Raw genomic sequence first — 25,833 nt, 5'->3', positions numbered from 1 at the left:
GTTAAGGTCTGCAGGGGAAGGCATTAGAGATTTATTCTTACTTCAAAGTAAAAACATAATTGATAAAATGTTATGTTTCTGTGTTGACTTGCATGCAGTCTTTTTTCTTCTATTGCTAACCTCTTCGATATCACAGGGTTCCTTTTTTTATCTTCCAGAAGTCTAGTCTCCATCTGAGACCTCTACGAAAATCATTCTCTCAAATGTTCTTAATGTCCTCTGTGCCCACAGTGACAATTCTCAAGCCACATCTTTTTATTCTCTTAAGTATTTGCCCTTTCCAATCACCTTTTTATGAGCTCCACCCCACCTATTTTCTGTGAGATATTTTTAAATTAAATTTTATTGGAATATAGTTGATTTGCACTGTTGTGTTAGTTTCAGGTGTACAGCAGAGTGAATCAGTTACACATATACATATATCCACTCTTTTTGAGATTCTTTTCCCATATAGGTTATTACAGAATATTGAGTAGAGTTCCCTGTGCCATTGAGCAGGTTCTTATTAGTTATCTATTTTGTATGTAGTAGTGTGTATATGTCAATCCCAATCTCCCAATCTATCCCTCCCCCCACTTATCCCCTTGGTAACCTTAAGTTTGTTCTCTACTTCTGTGACTCTATTTCCGTTTTGCAAATAAGTTCATCTGAACCATTCTTATAGATTCCACATATAAGTGATATTATATGATATTTGTCTTTCTCTTTCTAACTCACTTCACTCTGTATGACAATCTGTCAGGTTTTAATTCCCCAAACCGTGACCTTTCTGGGTGCTCTCCCTGTGCATTCCTAGCTCAGACCGTGCCGTCTCCTATCTCCTCGTCGTTGAGAGAGCAGAGGGACGGGAATCTGCTCTGAAGTCACACAGACTCGGGCTCAGTTCCTGGCATAGCCCTGTACCAGTTGAATGGCCTTAGGAAAGTCACCATTTCCGCATTTTAAACATATAATAATAAAGCCAAAGATAGGTGTCCAGGGGTTACATGGATCTTATACAGATGGAGATATCTAGGTACCTTCCAACTCCAGGCTCTTTTGTCTCCAGGGTCCTCACGATTCCAGATGGAGACATTAGGTCTATTTGTCAGTACTAACCAACCTTGATATTTCATTTCAGGATTTTTTCATAAATGTATTTAAAGTATCTACCACAGCACCTAACTTTGAGTAGACACTCAGTAAATGTTAGCTGTTATTTTCATTAGCATGATTATTTTTATTTGCCTATTGACTAATTAATGATGGCAGCTAGCATATTTTAACCTTTAATTATTAATAACTCATGGTGAAGATATTTATACATATTTATAAGCCAGTAGATTGGTTCCCTTAATGTTATTACTTCCCATACTCCTTTCTACTCTCACATTTCTAGTTTAAAAAACAACAAAAAAGATAATACTTTGCCCATTTTTAAATTTTTTTTTTCATGATTGAGTTGTAAGAGTTCCTTATATATTTTAGAGTAACCCCTTATCATTTATATGGTTTGAGGGTATTTCCTCCCATTCTGTGGGTTGCCATTTCACTCACGTTTGCTTCCTTCACTGTGCAGAAGCTTTTTAGCTTATAGAGGCCACTTATCTTTTTTTGCTTTTGTTGCCTATACTTCTGAAACCGTGGTTGCCAGGGGCTGGGGGAGGATGAAATGGAGAGTCTCTGTTCTACAGGAGCAAAGTTTCAATTATTCAAGATGAATAATTTCCAGAGATCTGCTGTATAACACTGTGCCTGTAGTCAACTGTATATACTGTAGATCTCATGTTAAGTGTTCTTACCACAGTTTTAAATGTAAGTAAGTAAGTAAATAAATAATATTACTGGAAATAAAACTGGTGCTACCATTCTTGTAAATATTATTCAGTGACCCTCAAGAGTAACATATTCTTGGTTTTAATGTGTATTTTATGACAAAGTGGCAATGACACTACACCTGCAAGATAATTTCCACTGAAGCTCTCAAGCTCCATAAGGCAAAGTGGAAATTTATATGTCCACAAAATAACCTAGCACAGTGTCTGAATCTATTTGATGATAATAAATATTTGTTACAAAAAAATAAACAAATGAAGTAATGTGGTCAGAAAGTCCAACTACACTAGGACAAAATCTGTACCAGGTAGTCATTCAACAAATATTTATTGAGCACCTACTAAGTGTCCAGCACTGTTTTAGGATCTGGGAAGACTGAAATGAACATAACAATATCACTGTTCTCAGGAAGTTTATGTTCTAGTAAGCAAAGACAGGCAAAAAGTGAATTTAAAAATACATACATAAATAGATGTAATAAGTGCTGTGGGCAACAATAGATCAGAGTAAGGTCAAGGGCATGTGGGAAAGTCTTGGATAGTGTATTGCTTCCTATGTAACAAATCACCTCAGATCTTAGTGGCTTAGAGAAAGAATCATGTTAATGCTCATGATTCCATGATTCAAAGCTCTTTGACTGAGTTCAGCTGGTTGGTTCTTCTGCTGGTCTCCTCTGGTGTCATTCACGAGGCTACAGTCACCTGACTGCTCAGCCTAGGGATGGATGATCTAATACTGCCTCACTCACATGGCTGGTAGTTGGTGCTGGTTTCTTGTCCTCACATGAAAGCAGAATTTCAGGATGATGAGAGTAGAAACTGTAAGACATTTTGAGGCCTCCAGGAAAAGTCACACATCCCTTTTACTGCATTTTTCTGACCAGATCAAGCCACAGGCTTATCAAGATTCAAAGGAAGAGGAAGGAAACTCCACCTCTTGATGAGAAGAATTATATAGAATTTGAGCCCATTTTTACCTACTACAGATGCAGAGTTACTACTTTAAGTTGGATAGTCAGTGACATCTCTGGGAGAATGACATAAAGGTAGAGACATACGTGATATGAGGGAATAGCAACGTTACTATCTTTGAGGAATACATTCTTGGCCATGAGATTTGCCAGCGCAAAATGCCAAGGTGAGAAATCGAAGAGCTCAGTGTGGTTGGAAATGATGAGCAAAGGTATTGTGTTAGGAGAGGAAGGTAAAGAGGTGAAAACAGGAGCTTTCCTTGTGGTGCAGTGGTTAGGAATCTGCCTGCCAATGCAGGGGACACGGGTTCAAGCCTTGGGCCGGGAAGTTCCCACATGCCATGGAGCAAGTAAGCCCATGCACCACAACTACTGAGCCTGTGCTCTTGAGCCTGCAAGCCACAACTACTGAAGCCTTCATGCCTAGAGCCCATGCTCTGCAGCAAGAGAAGCCATTGCAATGAGAAGCCTGCGCACCATAACAAAGAGTAGTCCCCGCTAACTGCAACTAGAGAAAGCCCGCGCACAGCAGTGAAGACCCAAAAATAAATTAATTAATTAATTAATTAATTTTTAAAGAAAGAGATAATGACAGACCAGCTGGTAGAGGTCCTTGTAGGTTATTTTAACTGCTTTGTCATTTACTCCAAGTGAGATGGGAAGAACCATTGATAGAGTTTTGAAAAGAGTGATGTGAGTTCACATATGTGTCAACAGGATCTCTGGCTGCTGTGTTGAAATTGAACTTGAGGATAGATAGCAGGGAAGGAACAAGGAGCCCAGTGATGATATTTATCTAGAGGGGAGATGATAGTGGGTTAAAATAGAAGGGCCATATCAACAGCATTTTTGGGAATAATTTGTAAAACAAATAAGATAGAAAACATTCTTGGATTATATAGTCTTCCAACCAGATTGCCAACTTTTCTAGGAAAGAAACTGTTAGTTTTCTTTTTGTATGTGTCTTCTACTTTGGCATTTGAAAAGCACTCACTAAATACTTATTGACTGCTTAGTGAAGACTCAGGCCTCACTGCTGGAGTGAACATAATCACTGCAGGATGCTGAGTCTTTCAGAGTTCGTCATCAAATGATATTTGAAGACCAAAAACAAATAGATAAACCTATTAAGATCCATTGATACTTTTCAGACTGCATTTCTGCTATATGCTGAAGGATAGCAAATGAATTGGAGCTAAGACAATCTGTCTGGGTCCAACAGCATTAGAAGCCATCCCTTGAAGTGTAAATAATTATTAAATTAACTGAACAAACATTTAAGTCCCTACTAAGTGAAAAGCGGTATGTCAGAGATTCAAATCTGAACAAGATACAATTGTCAAAAGCACTAATATTCTAGTGTGGCATGGAGAGTGTTAATTTTATAAATAAAGAAAGTGAGGTGAATTTATCAACTAATATTCTAGTGTTGGACAGAAAACATGAATATGCACAGAGGAGTGCTGGAAAGATCTAAGTGTAGCATGTTCCTAGAACTAGTTCATTTCTAGGCAAAGAATTGGAAATCTGATGTTAATTATGGTCTGGAGGGGTCACTATTAATTCCAGGTTCAGCCTAGTGGATGATAAGTTCTCTTCCTGCTGGTAGCAAAGTACTCACTCCTAAATTTCATCACAGTGAATGAACTATAAATGCTTTATGTTGGTATTATTCTTTTTAAATTAAAAATATTTATATATGTGTCTGTGTATACTAGTGTATATTACTATATGCAGACATTATGATAATTGATATGAAAATCCTCTATTGTATCTAATTAGAGGATATTTTTAGAAGGAAAAAAGAGCTTATAACTTTTACTCAATATCATGTTTTCAGAATTTGTAATTTCAACTTTTATATCACCTCAAACTATAAATGATCTCACTAGAGATGAGAGATGCTTTATGTCATGAAAAATTGGTATAAACTCAATGTTTGTTTTTTTACATGTCATACGATATATCACTTAAAAAACAGGATGAACACCAAAGCATGACAATCTGTCCTTAGCTAACTTCATCCACTGATAAATCGTACTTTGCTAAAACCATTATACGAGGGCCACATTGTTTGCAAGTGTAAATAAGCATGATATTCAGATCTTTTTATAGGACTGTTCATTACATTCTGCTTTAAAACGGACTACAACTAAAAGTTAGTATTAAAAAAAATCTCTAATCTGGAAATAAGAAGCCCAACTTTGTGTCTCACTCTGTGCCTTAAAATAAGCTTCCTGAATTCCCTGCACTTCACTTACCTCCTCTGTAAAACTAGATGGTTGGGATAGATCAGTGGTTCTCAGCCTTGGCTGCACACTAGAATCATCTGGGGAGCATTAGAAAAGTAATAATGCCCAGACTCCACCTCAGGATTTAACTTTTAAAGGTCTCCAGGTGACGTTAATATACAGCAAGTGTTGAAAACCAACGGGCTAGGTGATCACTAAGGTTACTTCTAGCAAAACTTCCTGATTTCATGTTTCACTGTGTTTTAACATACTAATGGTTGCTAGAGATAACAAAGTTCTCAGTATTTCCAATGTCCTGAAAAGTATAAATTACCCTTAAAGACTGTTTTTTACTCAAAATTGGGAACATTTTTTATCTGCACTCCAAAATTTTCTGTATTATGAGAATAACTTATACAAAGAAACTATATGCATTATTCATTTTGGTATGACATATACATTAAAAGTGATATAGATTCACCTAATTCTTAGAAGTTAATGACTGTTATGATTGGAAAATAATTACTTTCTTTCAGTGCACATACATTGCAAGGACAGTGTACTCAGAAGCTGTGTGTAATTTTTTAAAGAATTGCTGCTGTAGCTATTTTGGTTTTGAATAAATTGACCATTAAAGCCCTGAGATAGGAGAGACCTTCAAGATGGTGGAGGAGTAAGACATGAAGATCACCTTCTTCCCCACAAATACATAGGAAATACAACTACATCTGGAACAACTCCTACAGAACACCTACTGAATGCTGGCAGAAGGCCTCAGACTTCTCAAAAGGCAAGAAACACCCCACGTACTTGGCCGTGTGGCTGACAGGGTCCACATGCTCTGGCCAGGTGTCAGGCCTGTGCCTCTGAGGTGGGAGAGCCAAGTCCAGGACACTGGTCCACAAGAGACCTCCCGGCTACACATAATATCAAAGGGCAAAAGCTTTCTCAGAGATCTCCATCTCAAACTAAGTCCCAGCTCCACTCAACGACCACCAAGCTACAGTGCTGGGCACCCTATGCCAAACAACTAGCAAGACAGGAACACAACCCCACCCATTAGCAGAGAGGCTGCCTAAAGTCATAATAAGTTCACAGACACCCCAAAACACACCACTGGATGCAGTTCTGCCCACCAGAAACACAAAATCCAGCCTCATCCACCAGAACACAGGCACAAGTCTCATCCACCAGGAAGCCTAAACAACCCACTGAACCAACTTTAGCCACTGGGGGCAGACACCAAAAACAATGGGAACTACAAACCTGCAGCCTGTGAAAAGGAGACCCCAAACACAGTAAGTTAAGCAAAATGAGAAGACAGAGAAACACAGCAAATGAAGGAGCAAGGTAAAAACCCACCAGACCTAAAAGATGAAGAGAAAATAGGCAGTCTACATGAAAAAAATTCAGGGTAATGATAGTAAACATGATCCAAAATCTTGGAAATAGAATGGAGAAAATACAAGAAACGTTTAACAAGGACCTAGAAAAACTAAAGAGAAAACAAACAATATTGAACAACACAATAAATGAAATTAAAAATTCTCTAGAAGGAATCAATAGCAGAATGACTGAGACAGAAGAACAGATGAGTGACCTGGAAGATAAAAAAGTAGAAAAACTGCCACAGGGCAGAATAAAGAAAAAAGAATGAAAAGAATTGAACACAGTCTCAGAGACCTCTGGGACAACATTAAACACATCAACATTTGAATTATAGGGGTCCAGAAGAAGAAGAGAAAAAGAAAGGGACTGAGAAAATATTTGAAGAATTATAGTTGAAAACTTCCCTAATATGGGAAAGGAAATAGTCAATCAAGTCCAGGAAGCACAGAGAGTCCCATACAGGATAAATCCAAGGAGAAACATGCCAAGAGAACTATTAATCAAACTATAAAAAATTAAATACAAAGAAAAAATATTAAAAGCAGCAAGGGAAAAGCAACAAATAACATACAAGGGAATCCCCATAAGGTTAACAGCTGATCTTTCAGCAGAAACTCTGTAAACCAGAGGGGGAGTGGCAGGACATATTTAAACTGATGAAAGGGAAGAACCTACAACCAAGATTACTCTACCTAGCAAGGATCTCATTCAGATTCAATGGAGAAATTAAAATCTTTACAGACAAGCAAAAGCTAAGAGAATTCAGCACCACCAGACCAGCTTTACAACAAATGCTAAAGGAAGTTCTCTAGGCAGGAAACACAAAAGAAGGAAAAGATCTACAATAACAAGCCAAAACAATTAAGAAAATGGTAATAGGACAAAAATATCGATAACTACCCTAAATGTAAATGGATTAAAAGCTCCAACCAAAAGACAAAGACTGGCTGAATGGATACAAAAACAAGACCCATATATATGCTGTCTAAAAGAGACCCACTTCAGACCTAGAGACACATACAGACTGAAAGTAAGGGGATGGGAAAAGATATTCCATGCAAATGGAAATCAAAAGAAAGCTGGAGTAGCCATTCTCATATCAGACAAAACATACTTTAAAATAAAGACTATTATAAGAGACAAAGGAGGACACTACATAATGATCAAGGGATCAATCCAAGAAGAAGATATAACAATTGTAAGTATTTATGCATTCAACATAGGACCACCTCAATACATAAGGCAAATGCTAACAGCCATAAAAGGGGAAATCGACAGTAACAAAATCATAGTAGAGGACTTTAACCCCACTTTCACCAATGGAGAGATCATCCAAAATGAAAATAAATATGGAAACACAAGCTTTAAATGATACATTAAACAAAATGGACTTAATTGATATTTATAGAACATTCCATCCAAAAACAACAGAGTACACTTTCTTCTCAGTGCTCTTGGAACATTCTCCAGGATAGATTATATCTTGGGTCACAAATCAAGCCTTCATAAGTTTAAGAAAATTTAAATCATATCAAGTATCATTTCCGACAACAATGCTATGAGACTAGATATCAATTACAGGGAAAAATGTGTAAAAAATACAAACACATGGAGGCTAAACAATACACTACTAAATAAGCAAGATATCACTGAAGGAATCAAAGAGGAAATCAAAAAATACCTAAAAACAAATGACAATGAAAACACGATGACCCAAAACCTATTGGATGCAGCAAAAGCAGTTCTAAGAGGGAAGTTTATAGCAATACATTCTGACCTCAAGAAACAAGAAACATCTCAAATAAACAACCTAACCTTACACATAAAGCAATTAGAGAAAGAAGAACAAAAAACTCCCAAAGTTAGCAGAAGGAAAGAAATCATAAAGATCAGATCAGAAATAAATGAAAAAGAAATGAAGGAAACAATAGCAAAGATCAATACAACTAAAAGCTGGTTCTTTGAGAAGATAAACAAAATTGATAAACCATTAGCCAGACTCATGAAGAAAAAAAAGGGAGAAGACTCAAATCAATAGAATTAGAAATGAAAAAGGTGAAGTAACAATTGACACTGCAGAAATACAAAGGATCATGAGAGATGACTAGAAGCAATGATATGCCAATAAAATGGACAACCTGGAAAAATGGACAAATTCTTAGAAAAGCACAACCTTCTGTGACTGAACCAGGAAAAAATGGAAAATATAAACAGACCAGTCACAAGCACTGAAATTGGGACTGTCATTAAAAATCTTCCAACAGGGCTTCCCTGGTGGCGCAGTGGTTGAGAGTCCGCCTGCTGATGCAGGGGACACAGGTTCGTGCCCTGGTCCGGGAAGATCCCACAGCCACGAAGCGGCTGGGCCTGTGAGCCATGGCCGCTGAGCCTGCGTGTCCAGAGCCTGTGCTCCACGACGGGAGAGGCCACAGCAGTGAGGGACCCGCGTACCACAAAAAAAAAAAAAAAAAAAATCTTCGAACAAACAGAAACCCAGGACCAGATGGCTTCACAGGCGAATTCTATCAAACCTTTAGAAAAGAGCTAACTGCTATCCTTCTCAAACTCTTCCAAAATATAGCAGAGGGAAGAACACTCTCAAACTCATTCTACAAGACCACCATCACCCTGATACCAAAACCATACAAAGATGTCACAAAGAATGAAAACTACAGGCCAATATCATTGATGAACATAGATACAAAAATCCTCAACAAAATACTGCCAAACAGAATCCAACAGCACATTAAAAGGATCATACACCATGATCAAGTGGGGTTTATCCCAGAAATGCAAGGATTCTTCAATATATGCAAATCAGTCAGTGTGATAATCCATATTAACAAATCGAAGGAGAAAAACCATATGATCATCTCAATACATGCAGAAAAAGATTTTGACAAAATTCAACACCGATTTATGATAAAAGCCCTCCAGAAAGTAGGCATAGATGGAACCTACCTCAACATAATAAACTCCATATATGCAAACCCACAGCCAACATTGTCCTCAATGTTGCAAAACTGAAACCATTTCCTCTAAGATCAGGAAGAAAACAAGGTTTTCCACTATTACCACTATTTTTCAACATAGTTTTGTAAGTTTTAGCCACAGCAATCAGAGAAGAAAAAGGAATAAAAGGAATCCAAGTCAGAAAAGAAGAAGTAAAGCTATCACTGTTTGCAGATGACATGATACTATACACAGAGAATCCTAAAGATGCTACCAGAAAACAACTAGAGCTAATCAATGAATTTGATGAAATAGCAGGATACAAAATTAATGCACAGAACTCTCTTGCATTCCTCTACACTAAAGATGAAAAATCTGAAAGAGAATTTAAGGAAACACTCTCATTTACCATTACAACAAAAAGAGTACAATACCTAGGAATAACCTACCTAAGGAGACAAAAGACCTGTATGCAGAAAACTATAAGACATGGATGAAAGAAACTAAAGATGATACAAACAGATGGAAAGATATACCATGTTCTTGGATTGGAAGAATCAACATTGTGAAAATTACTACCCAAAGCAATCCACAGATTCAGTGCAATCCCTATCAAACTACCGGTGGCATTTTTCACAGAACTTGAACAAAAATTTCACAATTTGTATTTGACCACAAAAAAACCCAAATAGTGAAAGCAATCTTGAGAAAGAAAAACAGAGCTGGAGGAATCAGTCTCCCAGACATCAGACTATACTACAAAGGTACAGTAATAAAGACAGTATGGTACTGGCACAAAATCAGAAATATAGATCAATGGAACAGGATAGACAGCCCAGAAATAAAGCCACACACATATGGTTACCTTATTTTTGATAAAGGAGGCAAGAGTATACAATGGAGAAAAGACAGCCTCTTCAATAAGTGGTGCTGGGAAAACTGGACAGCTGTATGTAAAGGAATGAAATTAAAACACTCCCTAACACCATACACAAAAATAAACTCAAAATGGATTAAGACCTAAATGTAAGGCCAGACACTATAAAATTCTTAGAGAGAAATGTAGGCAGAACATTCTATGACATAAATCACAGTAAGATCCTTTCTGACCCACCTCCTAGAGCAATGGAAATAACAAGAAAAATAAACAAATGGGACCTAATGAAACTTAAAAGCTTTGCACAGCAAAGGAAACCATAAACAAGATGAAAAGACAACACTCAGAATGGGAGAAAATATTTGCAAATGAAGCAACTGACAAGAGATTAATCTCTAAAATATACAAGCAGCTCAATATCAAAAAAACAAACAACCCAATCCAAAAATGTGCAGAAGATCTAAATAGACATTTCTCCAAAAAATACATACAGATTGCTAACAAACACATTAAAGAATGCTCAACATCACTAATCATTAGAGAAATGCAAATCAAAACTACAATGAGGTATCACCTCACACCAGTCAGAATGGCCATCATCAAAAAATCTGCAAACAATAAATGCTGGAGAGGGTGTGGAGAAAAGGGAACCCTCTTGCACTGTTAGTGGGAATGTAAATTGATACAGCCATGATGGAGAACAGTATGGAGGTTCCTTAAAAAACTAAAAATAGAGCTATCGTATGACCCAGCAATTCCACTGCCTGGCATATACCCTGAGAAAACCATAATTCAGAAAGAATCATGTTCACTGCAGCTGTATTTACAATCGCCAGAATATAGAAGCAACCTAAGTGTCCATTGACAGACGAATGGATAAAGAAGATCTGGCACATATATATAATGGAAAATTACTCAGCCATAAAAAGAAACGAAATTTAGTTATTTGTAGTGAGGTGGATGGACCTAGAGTCTGCCGTATAGAGTGTAGTAAGTCAGAAAGAGAAAAACAAATACCGTATGCTAACACATATATATGGAATCTAAAAAAAATGATTCTGAAGAACCTAGGGACAGGACAAGAATAAAGAGGCAGACATAGCGAATGGACTTGAGGACACGGGAAGGGGGAAGCGTAAGCTGGGATGAAGTGAGAGAGTGGCACAGACATATATACACTACCAAATGTAAAATAGATAGCTAGTGGGAAGCAGCAGCATAGCGCAGGATGATCAGCTCAGTGCTTTGTGAACACCTAGAGGGGTGGGATAGGGAGGGTGGGAGGGAGACACAAGACGGAGGACATAAGGGGATATATGTATATGTATAGCTGGTTCACTTTGTTATACAGCAGAAACTAACACACCATTGTAAAGCAATTATACTCCAATAAAGATGTTAAAAAAATTTTAAGTTAAAAAAAGTTTGTTAAATAAAAAGAAAATCAACTATACTTTAAAATGAAATAAAAATTAAATAAAAAATCGACCCTGAGATATAAACCTGCTAAAGTTTATAACTTATTCATGATAAATACTTTACACACTGATGTATTATGAAGTAGAATAGATGGTTTTATAAAAGAGTGATTTAAGTGGAATATATAGTTGTATGGGTATTTCAAAAGGTAAAAGTTTGATTTCTTGAAACAGTTTTGAAATGTGTCACTATAAGTTTTTGCTATCAGTTTTTTCCTAAACAACTTTTCATTGGAGTGAATGGATAATCTTTTTCTTTAATCTTAAATGCTAGAGTATATAGTCACATGCTATATTATTTAACTCTCCCATGAGATCCAGACCCCAACAATGAACTCCGATCCAAAGAGGAATCATGTAGAGTCTTAGGAAATTGGGGAAAGGCCTCAAATAAATATTAAGGTGGGAAATAATAGATTTTGTGTCATATATTTTCACAGCATTCTGTCCTTGTGGGTATGTACTTTCAAATACTTGGGACAGGCAGACTCTTTTCTTCTTTTAGCCAGCCTAATAATAGGAAGAAGGAGAAGAGGTACAGATGACAGCTAAGAGCTAACATGGGTGAATGTAGGTGTAGCCAACGAAGAATGTGCTGCTTATATGAAATTTCTGCAGGCCTAGTTATTTTGAAAACTATTTGAAAAAAAAAAATTAATGCCCAGAAAAGACACTATGAAAAAGAAATATGTGATTTTTCAGTAAAACGTGTGTATCATCATTTTGTGTTTGCTTCTGACATCCTCAGTCTGTTATTCCTATTATATCTTTAATGTTCATACATATTTCATTGTATTTGCTTGCCCCATTGATGACAAGCTAGACTTAATAACTAAGAATAATTCACAGATATACCATTAATCATGGCATGCAAATCTATGACATTAGAAGAATAATGTGACTGCTGGAATAGTCCACGTGCTTTAAAACCTTGTTCTGTGCAGACTGGGGAAGCTATTTTGCTTCACATTAGCTCTACCACACATCAGCTTGCTTTACAAGGTCTCCCTGAAATCAGTCAGACACATGTACCGTGCTTTCGAAGAATTTTGTACAGTAAGAATAGCTATGAAATATGTGAAAATACAGGTGACATATACTATAGTTTTTGTAATAGTAGTGACATGTATGCTAGTGATTTTAAAAACTAATTTATAAGAGTTTTATCTGGTTTTAAAATATCAAGAGGTTTTATGAAACAATTTAAAATTTGGCATCAGATGGCATCACACTTATTACTCAGCTCTTGCAAGCAACCAAATATAGAAGTTGGAAGTTACCTCCTCACCTTTCAAAATGTTCACTCCTACTCATCTGATCATATTCTGGTGTTCTGCTATCAGATGCATTATTTTGTGTTTTATAACTTGCATTAAACTGGGGAGAGCACATCAAGCTGTACTCAGTCACTCATAATATTTTCCATTAGTTTCATCAGGTAAAGTCAACAAAGGGATAATAATTCCTAAGAAAGGTAAGGAGAAAAGTTATGTAAGCCTCAGGAAGGTACCCATCAAAAGGGGCCCAGTGAGATTAGAAACATTTCATGCTTGGGGGGGAAATGAAAGATTGAAACATGAAGACCAGTGTCACTTACTTCCCAGTTTTGCCTGGGACTGGGCCAGGTCAGCACTGCAATCATTGTACAGAGCAGAGTAAATTGACCTACTTTTCTGAAGCTGTCATATAAAATTTACATGATCTTCAGAGTTGAGCAACATTATATTGAACATAGACTTTACATCTGACAACCAAAGGTTAGTAATACTAACATTTTCTTGAGTAAACAAACTTTCATTACCTAGATATAAATATATCACTTTGTCTCATGAGGTCTTATTTGCAGTAAACTTTTTTCCTGGTAAGACTTTGAATTGGTTTATTGGTCATAGCCACATAATATGAAAAGTGTAGGTACTGGACTCCATCTTGAAAGCACAAATAGTGCATTAAAGTAAAGCTGTCATACAGGATTAATAATGCAAAGTTGTGTTTTAAAACATGTCAGATTTTCTTAAATGTATCTTTCTTCTTTAAACTTTAATCAGCTGAGATAAATGTTTTTTATTTGGCCTTAACTCTTTGTCACAAGACGATAAGAGACAGGCAGCCAATGAAATAAATTGAAGTGCTGCTCTGGTTAGGTAGAATTGGAATTTAATACTGTTGCAGTTGGTTGAGATATAACTGAAATATATATATATATATATATATATATATAATTTTGCATGGTTGTATGACATCATGAGAAAGAAAAGAGACCTACCAAATTTTTAATTGGCTAATACTTAAAAGTATTTGGGTGAACTTAGGTATAACATTTTTGTACCTCTCCCCAAATATACTCTATTCCTTTTTAAAAGAAGTTGTAATTAAGAGTATTTTGAGTCATGCATATTAGTGATATCAAATCAATATTTAAATCAAATTAATGAATATTAAAAAGATATTGCATCCAAATCCCAAAAAGGGATAGTGTAAATTATACTCTACAGCTCAACTTGGAAGTCCAGCTGTCACAGTGAAACCTCTGTCATTGAAATAGCTCAGAAATAGACTGCATTCATATTTAACCCAATAGCTTTAGGCATTCAGAGATATGGAGTAGATGAAATAAAAAGTACCATATCAAAATTAACACCAAGCCATGTGTTATCCTTCTGGAGTTTTAGAGTGATTTTTAACATAGATAGTAATTGGGTTTGAAATTTAAGCACACACATACACACAGGTTTGCTACTTGGAGAGTTCCGTGCCTGGGGGAGGGGAGGTGACAATTGGTGCATTCAGTATATAACACGTGTAATGATAATAAAGTTGATTGGTTGAACTCTATAGCTTTTTTTTTTTCTTTTCTTCCTCTTCCTGTAGAGTAGTTCAGCCGGGGGGTGGAAGGATTCTCCCCCATCTTCACCCCCCACTAAGAAGGCGTAGGTTGATACCATTTTTATTGTTCTGCTGGGGTGGGAAAGAAACCATATGCTTTAGAATTTTGAATGGCTACACCAAAGGGAAGATTGAAGCAGGCCCTCTTTCCCCATTCCTACCGGACTTTGAGGTGGGGTTATTCTTCTAAATGTTCTGGCAGTCTTGGGGTTAGCTTAATGCTTCCACCCCGGGGCAGAGAGGTGGGTGAGGGGAAGAAATGTCAAGGGCTTCAGAGGAGCTTGGGCTGAGTGAAGTGTGGAGTGGGAAGCTGATGTCTGAAACCCACCACTCCCCTGGATATCAGGCAAAGGCAATGAGAGTCGGAACCAGCTGATGCCGCTGCTGCTGCTTCCCATTTCCAGGGTGAAATTTTCACAGCAGCTAATTCTAAAGGGAGGAAAAATCCCTAACCAACAGAGAAGATTCTATATCACCCAACACAAGCTATCTAACCTTTTAGGCAGGCTTTTCAGAGAAATCCTCGGTTTAAAAGTCAGCGTTCACGATCCAAAAATACGGGACGGGAATCAGAGCTGGTATGCAATGTGAAAAGCCTCTTTACACTCTATGAGTGTTTGAAACGATCCGATGAGCATAGGAAGTGGCTGCCAACGCTCTGGCGGCTGCTCGTGCCGCCGCCGCCGCCGTTCCTCGCAGAGGGCTGGACAGAGCCAGTCCCGGTTTCAGCACCTCCGGCGCTGGACAGCTCTCTGCACGCCGTACCGCCGCCCGCCTGCTTTCTCCAAACACTCTCGCTTTGCATTACTGGAGATGCATCTAAATTACGTCCTGTTCAACAACAAGTAGATTTTTTTTTTTCCCCTGTACGGGAATTACAGTAGACGATTCTCTCAATTAAATTGCATTTTCTTCATTACGGATTTGGCAGTCAGGCGTATTTATCCCGATCTCCCCCCCACCCCCCACCCTCTACAGGAACGAGTCTTTGGGAACCTGGTCCACCCAGGGATGTAAAACTGTGCTTACCGATGCATCCCATACGAAATGCTTATGTGATCGTCTCTCTACCTTCGCCATTTTGGCTCAGCAACCTAGAGAAATAGTAAGTAACAAAGGGAAAACACGGCTTTAATGCAAAGGCATGGACATTGTGGAGAGTGTTTCTCCAGGGAACTGCATTTTAAATGGGGAAATGGAAAATGTTGCAGGGTGGCAAAATTGGGTTCGTCTCCTCCTTAGCTACAGTAGCTTGGTGAAATGAATTCTAGTTGGTGTGCTATAACTAAATTCTACTCAATTTTATGTCTTCTAACTTGAAATTTCTGCAGTATAGTTTTGCGAATGTACTCCAATCATATTGCTAATATGCTGCAAACTTTCAAATAAAAATACTTGTCAGCTTAACCTTTATTTTAGAACTCTAAAGCTGTTCTGGGGAATTTGTGAGGTTACTGTTGGTAGTAGAATGAAGACCCCAGACACTATAGCCAAACACATTGCATATCTGCATTGGATATTTTCAGTACAGGTTTTCTGGGGTGTCCTTGGATATTTATTTTTTTTAATTAAATGAAATTTTTATGAAAGCAGAGACTGTCAGAAACTGTAAAATCATTCCTTAGAAGTATATAGGTTTGTAAAACTAGTTTCTGAAACAGACAGTTGTATAAACTGTCTGAAAGAAAAAATAACATCCTCATCAAATGTACTTTGAAAAATTATTTCAGAAATTGAAGGGGTGAAAAATAATTATTAAGAAAAATGTGACTTTCTGTCTAAATCTGGCCTAAATATGCATCACTCTTTTTCCTTATTTTGATAGCCAAAAATGCCTATAAAATTGATTGTGCATATCTAAGATTTGGAACACACTTGATCTTAAAGTGTATTTCTTTAAACTTCCAATACTAAAAATATGAAAAACAGCAGATTTTATTAGTTAGTACCATGTTAGTGTCTAAAGAAAGAAATCTCTTTGATCTTTATATATGTTTTAAAAGATATAAGACTTATTTTTCAAGGTCAAGTATTTAGAGACTAATATTGACATTGTGAAGATTATCTCTATATATTTTGTCCACAGAAAAAAAATCACAAATATATTCTAAGATCTTACACTTGAAATTTGATTTTCTTCTATATTCTTAGAGGCCAAGCTAGTGAAATTAAATGAGAGAATACTTGACTTAGAACAAAGTTGTCAAAAGTCAGAAAGTTTGAAAAATTTTCAATATCTAGGTACCAGATTTGGATAACATAATGGGAGGATCAAAGTAAATTTCAACAAAATACATTTTGTGAAATAACTGAACTGTAGTTAGTTGAAGAAAAATAAATACTGCTTCAAATTTCAACTAGATGAAATTTAACATGTTAATGTTGACCAAGTTGTAGCTTCAGTTATTTATTTTAGAAAGCTGTAAGTGGGTATATGCCACAATCAAGCATTGAAAACTCTTAAGGCCTTCATTACTTCACAGTGGGAGAGAGGGAGTAGCTAGAATTAGTCATTTTAGAGGTTGAGAATATGTGAACAGAGTGGTTACTGGGTAATTATCTGGTTACTATAACAACTATATTGGCTATTTTTGAGTGTTAGGATAGTTTTGTTGAGTTTAGAAGTTATTTTAATTTATTTTAAAAATTCTCTCTCTCTCTCTCTCTCTCTCTCTCTTTTTTTTTTTTTTTTTTTGCTTCTTTTGTTTAATTTACAGATCATGGAATCCTCTAGTACACCTTCAGTTACCCTAATTGTAGGCAGTGGCCTTTCTTGCTTGGCCTTGATCACCCTAGCCGTTGTCTATGCAGCATTATGGAGGTATGTAGTCAATTAATACACTAGAAATGGAATGTTCTGTTATTCAGAGTTAAATCAAGGAATATAATAACTATTATATGTCTCATGTTTTCTTAATTTACTGAAAGAAGTACTTTGAAAACAGAATTATAATTGCCGTGATTGAGCTATAATAAATGAGCTCAATAACACTAAATAAGTGTTTACTTAATTTTCTTGTCTGTATTTTCCTACAATGGGAAAGTAAACAAAACACACACACACACACACACACACACACACACACACACACACACACTTTTCTTCCCAATTCAAATGATGGTAGCCTTCAACAAGTTGCTTACCCCAAGCATGGTACTCTTAATACCCCAAGTTCAGTCTATGTGTTGTTTATATTTATTCCAACTTCTATTGAGCTTGAGAATTTAATGATACAGTCAAATTAATTTCTCTGTTATAGAAATATGGTCTCCAAATGCTTAAGGTTTAAACATATGCTTTCAGTGTGTCTCAAGGTGTAAAGTCTTCTATAATATTAATGCATTAATATAATACCATAAAGCTTTAGAAAAGACTTCTCAGCTGAATGTTTCCACTAAGTCAGATTTTGACAAACTGATTTTAAAAAGTCATAAAAATACATAAAAAAGGGGGAGTGATTGAAAAATACTTTTCTATAATATGTGAAATTATATCTGTTTGACATTGTATGAAAATGTAGTAGTTCTCTAAGATTTGTTCTTGTTCTGTTAATGAGAATTAGACCTGTGAAGTTTATTATGTCTACTGACATATTGATAACTAGTATATAACTAAACTTCCCAATAAATTTTCAAATGTTAAACATTTTTATATCCATTCTGATTACTTTAAAATGTTCTAAAAACAGTTACCATATTAGCAAATAAATAATTATGTATTATTTCCTGAATATTTGAAATATTAAAATTGCAAACCGCGGAGCGGCTAGGCCTGTGAGCCATGGCCGCTGAGCCTGTGCGTCTGGAGCCTGTGCTCCGCAACGGGAGAGGCCACAACAGTGAGAGGCCCGCGTACCATAAAAAAAAAAAATTTCATTGAAAAATTAATTACAATTTAATAAGGAAAGATCATTTGATTTAACATCCTTTTTTTAAAAAAAAAAATCATTGTTCTCCATTATATTTTTTACTCTTCTGAGGACAAAAATTAATTGTCCAGAATATTACATTGTCAAAGATATTAAGATTTTCATGCTTCATACAAAAACAAAATATGTACACATTCTTGATCCATTGATACAGATACGTAATAGAGGTCCTGCCTTCCCATGCAGGGTAGTGAAATACCAAATGAGGGAATCTGATAATATATGGCCAGTATCATGAAATGAAAGAAATGTTTGTTCTAGGCATGGCATTGTAGACAGTAGAATCCAGGGTTCAGGGCTCAGTCAAGCAGGCATTGTCCTGGTAATACAAGAGCAAGACAGACAAAGGCTGGGAAGAAGACTTTCTCTCCCACAATTGCCTGAATGGTATTTCTCAGGAAATGAGGCAGTGTTTATGGGCCAGGATACTAGGTAATAGTATCACAATTCATCAATGGCATCATAAGTCATACTCACTGAAGTATTCAGAACCAAGTTCCATTTCTCAGTACTTAGGGTTCAGCCACCAATTACACCTCTTCACACCTCAATACATATGGCTAATGCTAGCACAAACACTGCTTGTATAAATGATATATAAAAGTTATCAAAGAAGTACAGGATTATTTAGTCTGTAGGGAAGTTTGCTGTAATCCAGAAAATCCAGGAAAATCACCTATTGCAATAGCTTTCTAGGAATTACCACCTGAAAGTATCTATCCAAACTTGACATGAAACTGAGAAGTTTAGAAGACAGTACTAAGAAACAATATAAATTTGAATTCCTAACCGTTAGTGGTCATCAACTCATTGTCTACAGGTAGAAGAATTGAAGTAATATTAATAATTTGATAGAAGTTTCAAGATTCATAAACTATTAAGTGAATCTTGTAGCATGACGAATTCAATGCATTTTGTAAACATGAAATTTACCTAGTAACATTCCTGTATGATAATACTCATGTCAGGATCTTACTGCTTTTTTTTTTCTAATTAAAAGGTTTAGTGTTTTTTTTTTTTTTTTTGCTTTTCTAATGATGTGTAAAATGTGTGAACATCAGAATTATTTTATATATAATATACCACTTTGAAATTTGCTGATGTCTCATATAGCTCATTAGAAATATTCATCAAAAAATGAATCCATTGTTACGTTCTCTCCATCTACAGATATGTTCTGTAGAATTACGTTATTACATCACAGAGCAACTGAGCATGTCCTTTTAATCCATGTATTGAAATGATGCATTCACAAATTTTGTTTAAAACATAAAGCATATTTATGAAATGTTTTGAAAGTTGAGACATTTTATAGCAATTTTTAAGGCAATAATGTCACAATGTTAATGAAAATGAAAACATCTAAAGACTCTTCAGGGGGGTCAGTCTAGGTCTTCATTACCATGATTTTTCTATTTACTGAGCAAATGATATCAATGAAAGCCTTTCAGTAATGTCATCTCTGTACTTGTGCTGTCATGGAAGCCTTTAATATCACATAAAGGGTCAACTGTGTGCAGCCCTTAAACGTTTTAATGATACATCCCCAACCAAAAAAAAAGAAACAACTTAATATTTGATGTTTTCAGCATCCCAGTGTGTGGTTTATTATATTTTTAGATACTGATGATGCAGGGACAAGATTAAGCTATTCTTGAGGCCATTTTTTATTGAGGGTCCACGTAGGTTCATTCTATGTTTGTTCTGTGAAGAAAGGAAGATTCTTTTATATTAAAAATTTTCTTTGTATATTTTATTATTACTCTTGTTTTTGTTCTGCTTTCTTTTCTGAAACATGTGATGGAATGTAGGACCTCTGCCTAAATATTCCTCACAAACAGCGAGTAAGAACTTTGATAGATTTTTACCTTCCAAAGAGTGCCTCCAGATCTCTGGCACCCCCATGGAACACTGCACAGGGAAGCCCACACTGTGGGCTGTGGACAGTGAGTTCATGTTCTAACACAAATTGAACAGTCTCAAATACACAGCACGAACAAATATGTCTTTTTGTTACTGTCACTCAGTGATTTACCACAGGGTACAGTAAAGCAAGATAGCTGCTACCCTTTTAGGGTAAACACCTGGTAGAACATTTGATTCTGAGTAGTTTTCTCCATGGCTTACATTCTTTTTTTTTTTTTAATTGCTTTACAATGGTGTGTCAGTTTCTGCTTTATAACAAAGCGAATCAGTTATACATATACATATGTTCCCATATCTCTTCCCTCTTGCTTCTCCCTCCCTATCCCCCCCCCAGGGGGTCACAAACCACCGAGCTGACCTCCCTGTGCTATGCAGCTGCTTGACACTAGCTATCTATTTTACATTTGGTAGTGTATATATGTCCATGCCACTCTCTCACTTCGTCCCAGCTCACCCTTCCCCTCCCCACATCCTCAAGTCCATTCTCTAGTAGGTCTGTGTTTTTATTCCCATCTTACCCCTAGGCTTACATTCTTGATGTGCTTAAAAATTATATGACAGACTGTATATAAATACTTCTTCATACGGGTAAAATATGGCAGGCTCCAACTAATTTTCCAGCCTAATGATGAATTATCATTTGTGGATTGGATTAGATTTCAGCAGTAAAGATTCATTTTCTTTTTTCTTGTTTTGGAACAATTATTCAGGAAAAGAAAAACCTAAAGAGTAGCAGCCTAACTATATAAAAATACTTGAGCGAGTGAAGTGGTGGGTGAAAATTGTTCATGGCTTCATGAGAGTAAAGGCATCTTCCTCGTAAATAAGGGGGATATTTCAGAATCTGTGTGGGGTTTTTCTTTTTGGTTTTCAGTTTCTACTGGTTGATGTAAATGATAATAATTAGCATATTACAGATACACAAATAGGAAGGTAATGATACTAACTGATACCATCCTAAGAAATTTTATACTTCTAGTAAAAAACGTTATGGTGATAACAGATGTGCAATTTAGCTTCTGTCAGAAGTGCCATGTTGTCCACACTAATGTCTAAAGAAAAATAAATTTAAGGTCTCTTGGATATTATATGTCACTATAAAATTGGGTCTCTAAGAATAATCTTCCTTAAAAACAACTTTTTAAATATTTTTTTCTCATGTAAAGGCTTCATGTTAGTGTCTTTTTCTGGATGAATTCCACCAATTTGCATAATAGAGAATTTCTCATCTTTCCGCTGAATTTTAAAGTTGGACACTTTCTCTCTCTGGCTAGGTACATACGCTCTGAGAGGTCCATAATTCTGATTAACTTCTGCCTGTCTATCATCTCATCCAACATCCTCATCCTGGTTGGACAGACTCAGACACATAATAAGGTATGACTGGTGATTATTCTGCTTCTCTTTCTGCATTTATGTTGTGACATAAAGTTGGCTATTGATAATCTACATGTTTATTCTTGATAAAATAGGGAACTTCTGATGAAATTATTTTTAAAAATAAAAATATTTTATTTGTTTCTGAATAAAAGTATTGGTGATTCCAGTCGAGAAATACATTCCCTTGGCTTAATTTCTTGGGGATTGAGAGGCTGTTTATAATAGTAAACATATGTGTTTATTAAACATTATGTCAAAGCTCTATGAGTTCAAAGCCTTGGAACATCAAAAGCACAAATTTTAATTCATTTTCCTAATTGTAATAGAATTTCCTGTGTTTTGATCTAATTTATTAACATACTGATTTCTAAAACTCAACTATAAATTGCTAACTAGTGTAACATAGCTGTTGAAAAATCTGCCAAAAAACTTATTTTAGACAATAACCAAAGACAGTATTAGGAGGAAATGACTCTAGATTTTATGCCTTTCAAAAAGTTTTATTAGGCAAAAAATATTTTGATACTTAAACAGTTTTGTAGTTCTTTAACTGTGTAATCACTTTCAGCAAATGTAAAATATATGACTTGAGTTGAATGACCATGTTTTTTGAGAAATGACTGTCAGTCTTTTTGCTAAATGACTCTGAAATACATACCAAGAAACCCATAATAGAAATCTTAAATTAACTTACCCCAACCTCGAAGGAATTGTGTTATAAAATGCTTTGATAACATTTGCTGGTCAGTTTGGGCCTGTTCTTTTCTTAATTTTTTTCCAAATACTAAAGTCAATAATTGAACTTCTTCCCTATAAGCTATCATTTTTAGAACATCCAATGCACTTTTCAGTAGGTACTTTCGATATATTAGATATTTGTAAGACATGCATCAACATCAAAGATTATGGATAGTTTGTTTATTTTGCTAACTTACACTCCTAAGAATCTGATTCCTACCCAAAGAATACAATTTGGGGTCTAGAGAGGTCTGGGAAACTGCTTAGGTGATTCTGATGAAGATTTTATCTTGACCCATATTACCCTAGGACTGTGGGGAGGGGGTGGAGGGGGGATAAGTGGAAGGTCACTAACCATGAAGGACAAAAGCAAAAAAAGGAACACCAATAAGAGCCCAATAAGGAGCCTTGTGGAAGTGAAAAGCACTTTCACCTTTCATGTATCTGAATGTTTAGTTCTTTTCCCATTTCTTTCCTGTGTCTTCTTAAAAAAAGTTGAGACAAAGTAAAGTCTATTAAAATATATTTCAGGGCCACCTTCTGACTATTTAACCTAAATTTAACAAGAAATTCATGGGAAAAAGAAAGTCAGAGGAAGAAAGGAGAAAGACCACAGTGAGGGAGATGCAGTTGGAATTGGGAGGGGAAAAAGAAGTGTGCAGAGTAACCAGCAGAAGGGAAATGGATGGGGGTAGGCGCAAGCAAGCTGGGAAGGGAAGGAAAGGGCTGGGGATGAAGGAGGGGAGACACCCCGTGAGCCCTGAGCAGTGAAGAATCCCTCATCTCACCCCTGTCCTCGCTGTTCACCAGGCAGGACCTCAGATCCCTTAGGAATGCTCCTTCACTTGTTCATACCTGGTCACAATTCTTTAACTGTTTGTCCTTGAACCTCCGTGCAAAGAAGAAGAGCTTTCCTCTGAAGTAGAAATCACTTACTGGGTCTGGGAACCAGAAAAATTCAAGCTAGAGTTAGCTTGAGCTGGTAGCTTGTTTTGTTTTGTTTTCTTCCACCAAAGTCTCCGTGTCATTTTTTACCCTCCAAACACTCTTGAGTTATGTCCCTCATTAGAATATGGAAAACATCATTGTCTTCAGTAGGAAATATGCTTTTAAAACTGCTTTATGCTGTCTGGCAAAGTTTTTACAAGTTCTGAGCCAAATGGTCAAATAGTAGAATTTTCCACAAGGTTTACCACATATTTTAGTGGTTGTTGTGTATTTCTGTTGGATCTTTGCTGTTCGATAGAAATACACTGTAGGCCACAAATGCAAGCTATGTATGTAATAGTGACAGTTTGGTAGCCACATTAAAATAAGTAAAAATAAACAAGCAAAATCAATTTTAATAATATATTTAACTCAGTATATCCAAAAGATGACCATTTTAACATATAAGTAATATTTTTAAATGTTAATACAATGTTTTAAAGTTTTTTAAAATAGTCTTCAGAATCTGGTGTGTGTTTTACACTTATAATACATCACAGTTTGGGCCAAGCGCATTTCAAGTGCTCAGTGGCTACATGTACCAAGTGACTACCATGTTGTGTAGGTCTAAATGGTAATGATACTTAGAGACTAAAGAAGTTTTGAGAAATTACATTCTGCTTGCCCATTTTTGATTTTCCAGGTTCTCAATATCCTGTTATTTTTTTTTTAATTAAAATGTCTGCTAGATATCTATGAATATTATGAACATCAAAGGCAAGATAAGACAAGTCTAGTTTTACATTTCATTTCTGATTATGAAGCATGGCCGGCATGGGCTTGGTTTAAAAAAATAAAAGGTCAGTTTAGTTCTGTTTCTGCAGAATAGATTCTATATGGTTTTGGGATCCTGGTGGTTCTGTTCCAGATAGACTATGTTGATTTCTGCTGCTACACTGTTGATGCTTGTGGGGAGGAGTGGGGGCTAGGTGGTAGTGATGATAAAGAAAATGAAAAATTATTGTTTTTCTCTCATGCTACGTTAATTTTGCTTTACTAGCTCTGAGTAGATGATCTTGCAAGCCTAGGACAATCCACTATGGAGTGACTAGGAGAGAAAAATACAACACAGTAGGATTTTATTCTTAGTCTCTCTCAACGATATCAGGTTTCCAGAGGAAATAATCGTATATTTTATTACGATACATGTGCTGAATTCAATTAAATTGACCTCACTTCATTTTAAATATATGTGAAATAGCAGTATGTGAAAAGCCATACCTGCTTCACTGTTTGAAGGATTAATGATGTCTCAAAAAAAAAAGAGAGAGAGAGAAATACGAAAATGTATTATCCATATAAACTCATGATCTGTATAAACTCCAGGACAGTATTTTAAAAGGTAAAATATTATCAGTGGGTACAGTATGTTTTTTAGGGTGTGTGTAGGATCGCTTCGCTGCTGTGGGCATTTTGTAATTGATCAAATTCCTATCTTTGATTTCCCTGGTAAATTTTGATTGATGCTTTACCATTCCCCACTTGGAAAAATGGAAGCATCTGAGAGGGCTTCTTTTTTTTATATATATAAATTTATTTATTTATTTTTGACTGTGTTGGGACTTCGTTTCTGTGCGAGGGTTTTCTCTAGTTGCGGCGAGCAGGGGCCACTCTTCACGGCGGTGCGCGGGCCTCTCACTGTCGCAGCCTTCTCTTGTTGCGGAGAACAGGCTCCAGACGCGCAGGCTCAGTAGCTGTGGCGCACGGGCTTAGCTGCTCCGCGGCATGTGGGATCTTCCCAGACCAGGGCTCGAGCCCGTGTTCCCCCCATTGGCAGGCAGATTGAGAGGGCTTCTTGAGGAATAGGTTCTTTGGTACTGCCTCTGAGAGTTGTCATGGCTAGTTTGTGTGAAAACTGGTATTTGATACTGAAGTCCAGAATGGTTTTGAAGTGTCAGACTGGGATCTTTCTCCAAATTGCTTGTTGAAATATAATTGATTCAATTATCTCACTACTGAGTATCTCTGCTTTCTTTTGAGTTGGGATAGAAACAAGCTGAAATGACCCATTGTTTAAAATATGATGTATTCAAATCTTTGAACTATAGATTCAATTGCTGGTAGCAGAGAAAGGAATCAAATGCATTTCTTCTATCTCTTCTTAAAATGCAGTTATAAAATGTAATTATAACTGACTTCATTATATTTCAAGCTATCTTATAAAATTTCATTGCCCTTTGATTTCTCTGTGTATTTTAAATTTCAACCACGATGTTCCTTTATCACTTGAATGTTGTTTATTTTTAGAATTTCCTTTGTACCTTAAAGTATGCAA

General features: G+C 36.2%; 1 protein-coding gene across 1 annotated transcript in view; it reads left to right on the top strand.

The window, feature by feature from the left end:
• ADGRB3 (adhesion G protein-coupled receptor B3) overlaps positions 1-25,833 on the top strand; it is a gene marked incomplete at both ends in the record, with an annotated part of 785,802 nt that overhangs the window by 619,443 nt on the left and 140,526 nt on the right. Inside the window, 3 exons of the mRNA XM_082855783.1 lie at positions 15,577-15,703; positions 17,316-17,419; positions 21,728-21,830. Coding sequence (XP_082711909.1) covers positions 15,577-15,703; positions 17,316-17,419; positions 21,728-21,830 — 334 coding nt within the window. The remainder of the gene's footprint in view (positions 1-15,576; positions 15,704-17,315; positions 17,420-21,727; positions 21,831-25,833) is intronic.

The sequence above is a fragment of the Leucopleurus acutus genome (assembly GCF_964270905.1).
Source record: "Leucopleurus acutus genome assembly, chromosome: 15".
Taxonomy (NCBI): domain Eukaryota; kingdom Metazoa; phylum Chordata; class Mammalia; order Artiodactyla; family Delphinidae; genus Leucopleurus; species Leucopleurus acutus.
This window is presented reverse-complemented; position numbering and strand designations above follow the sequence as displayed.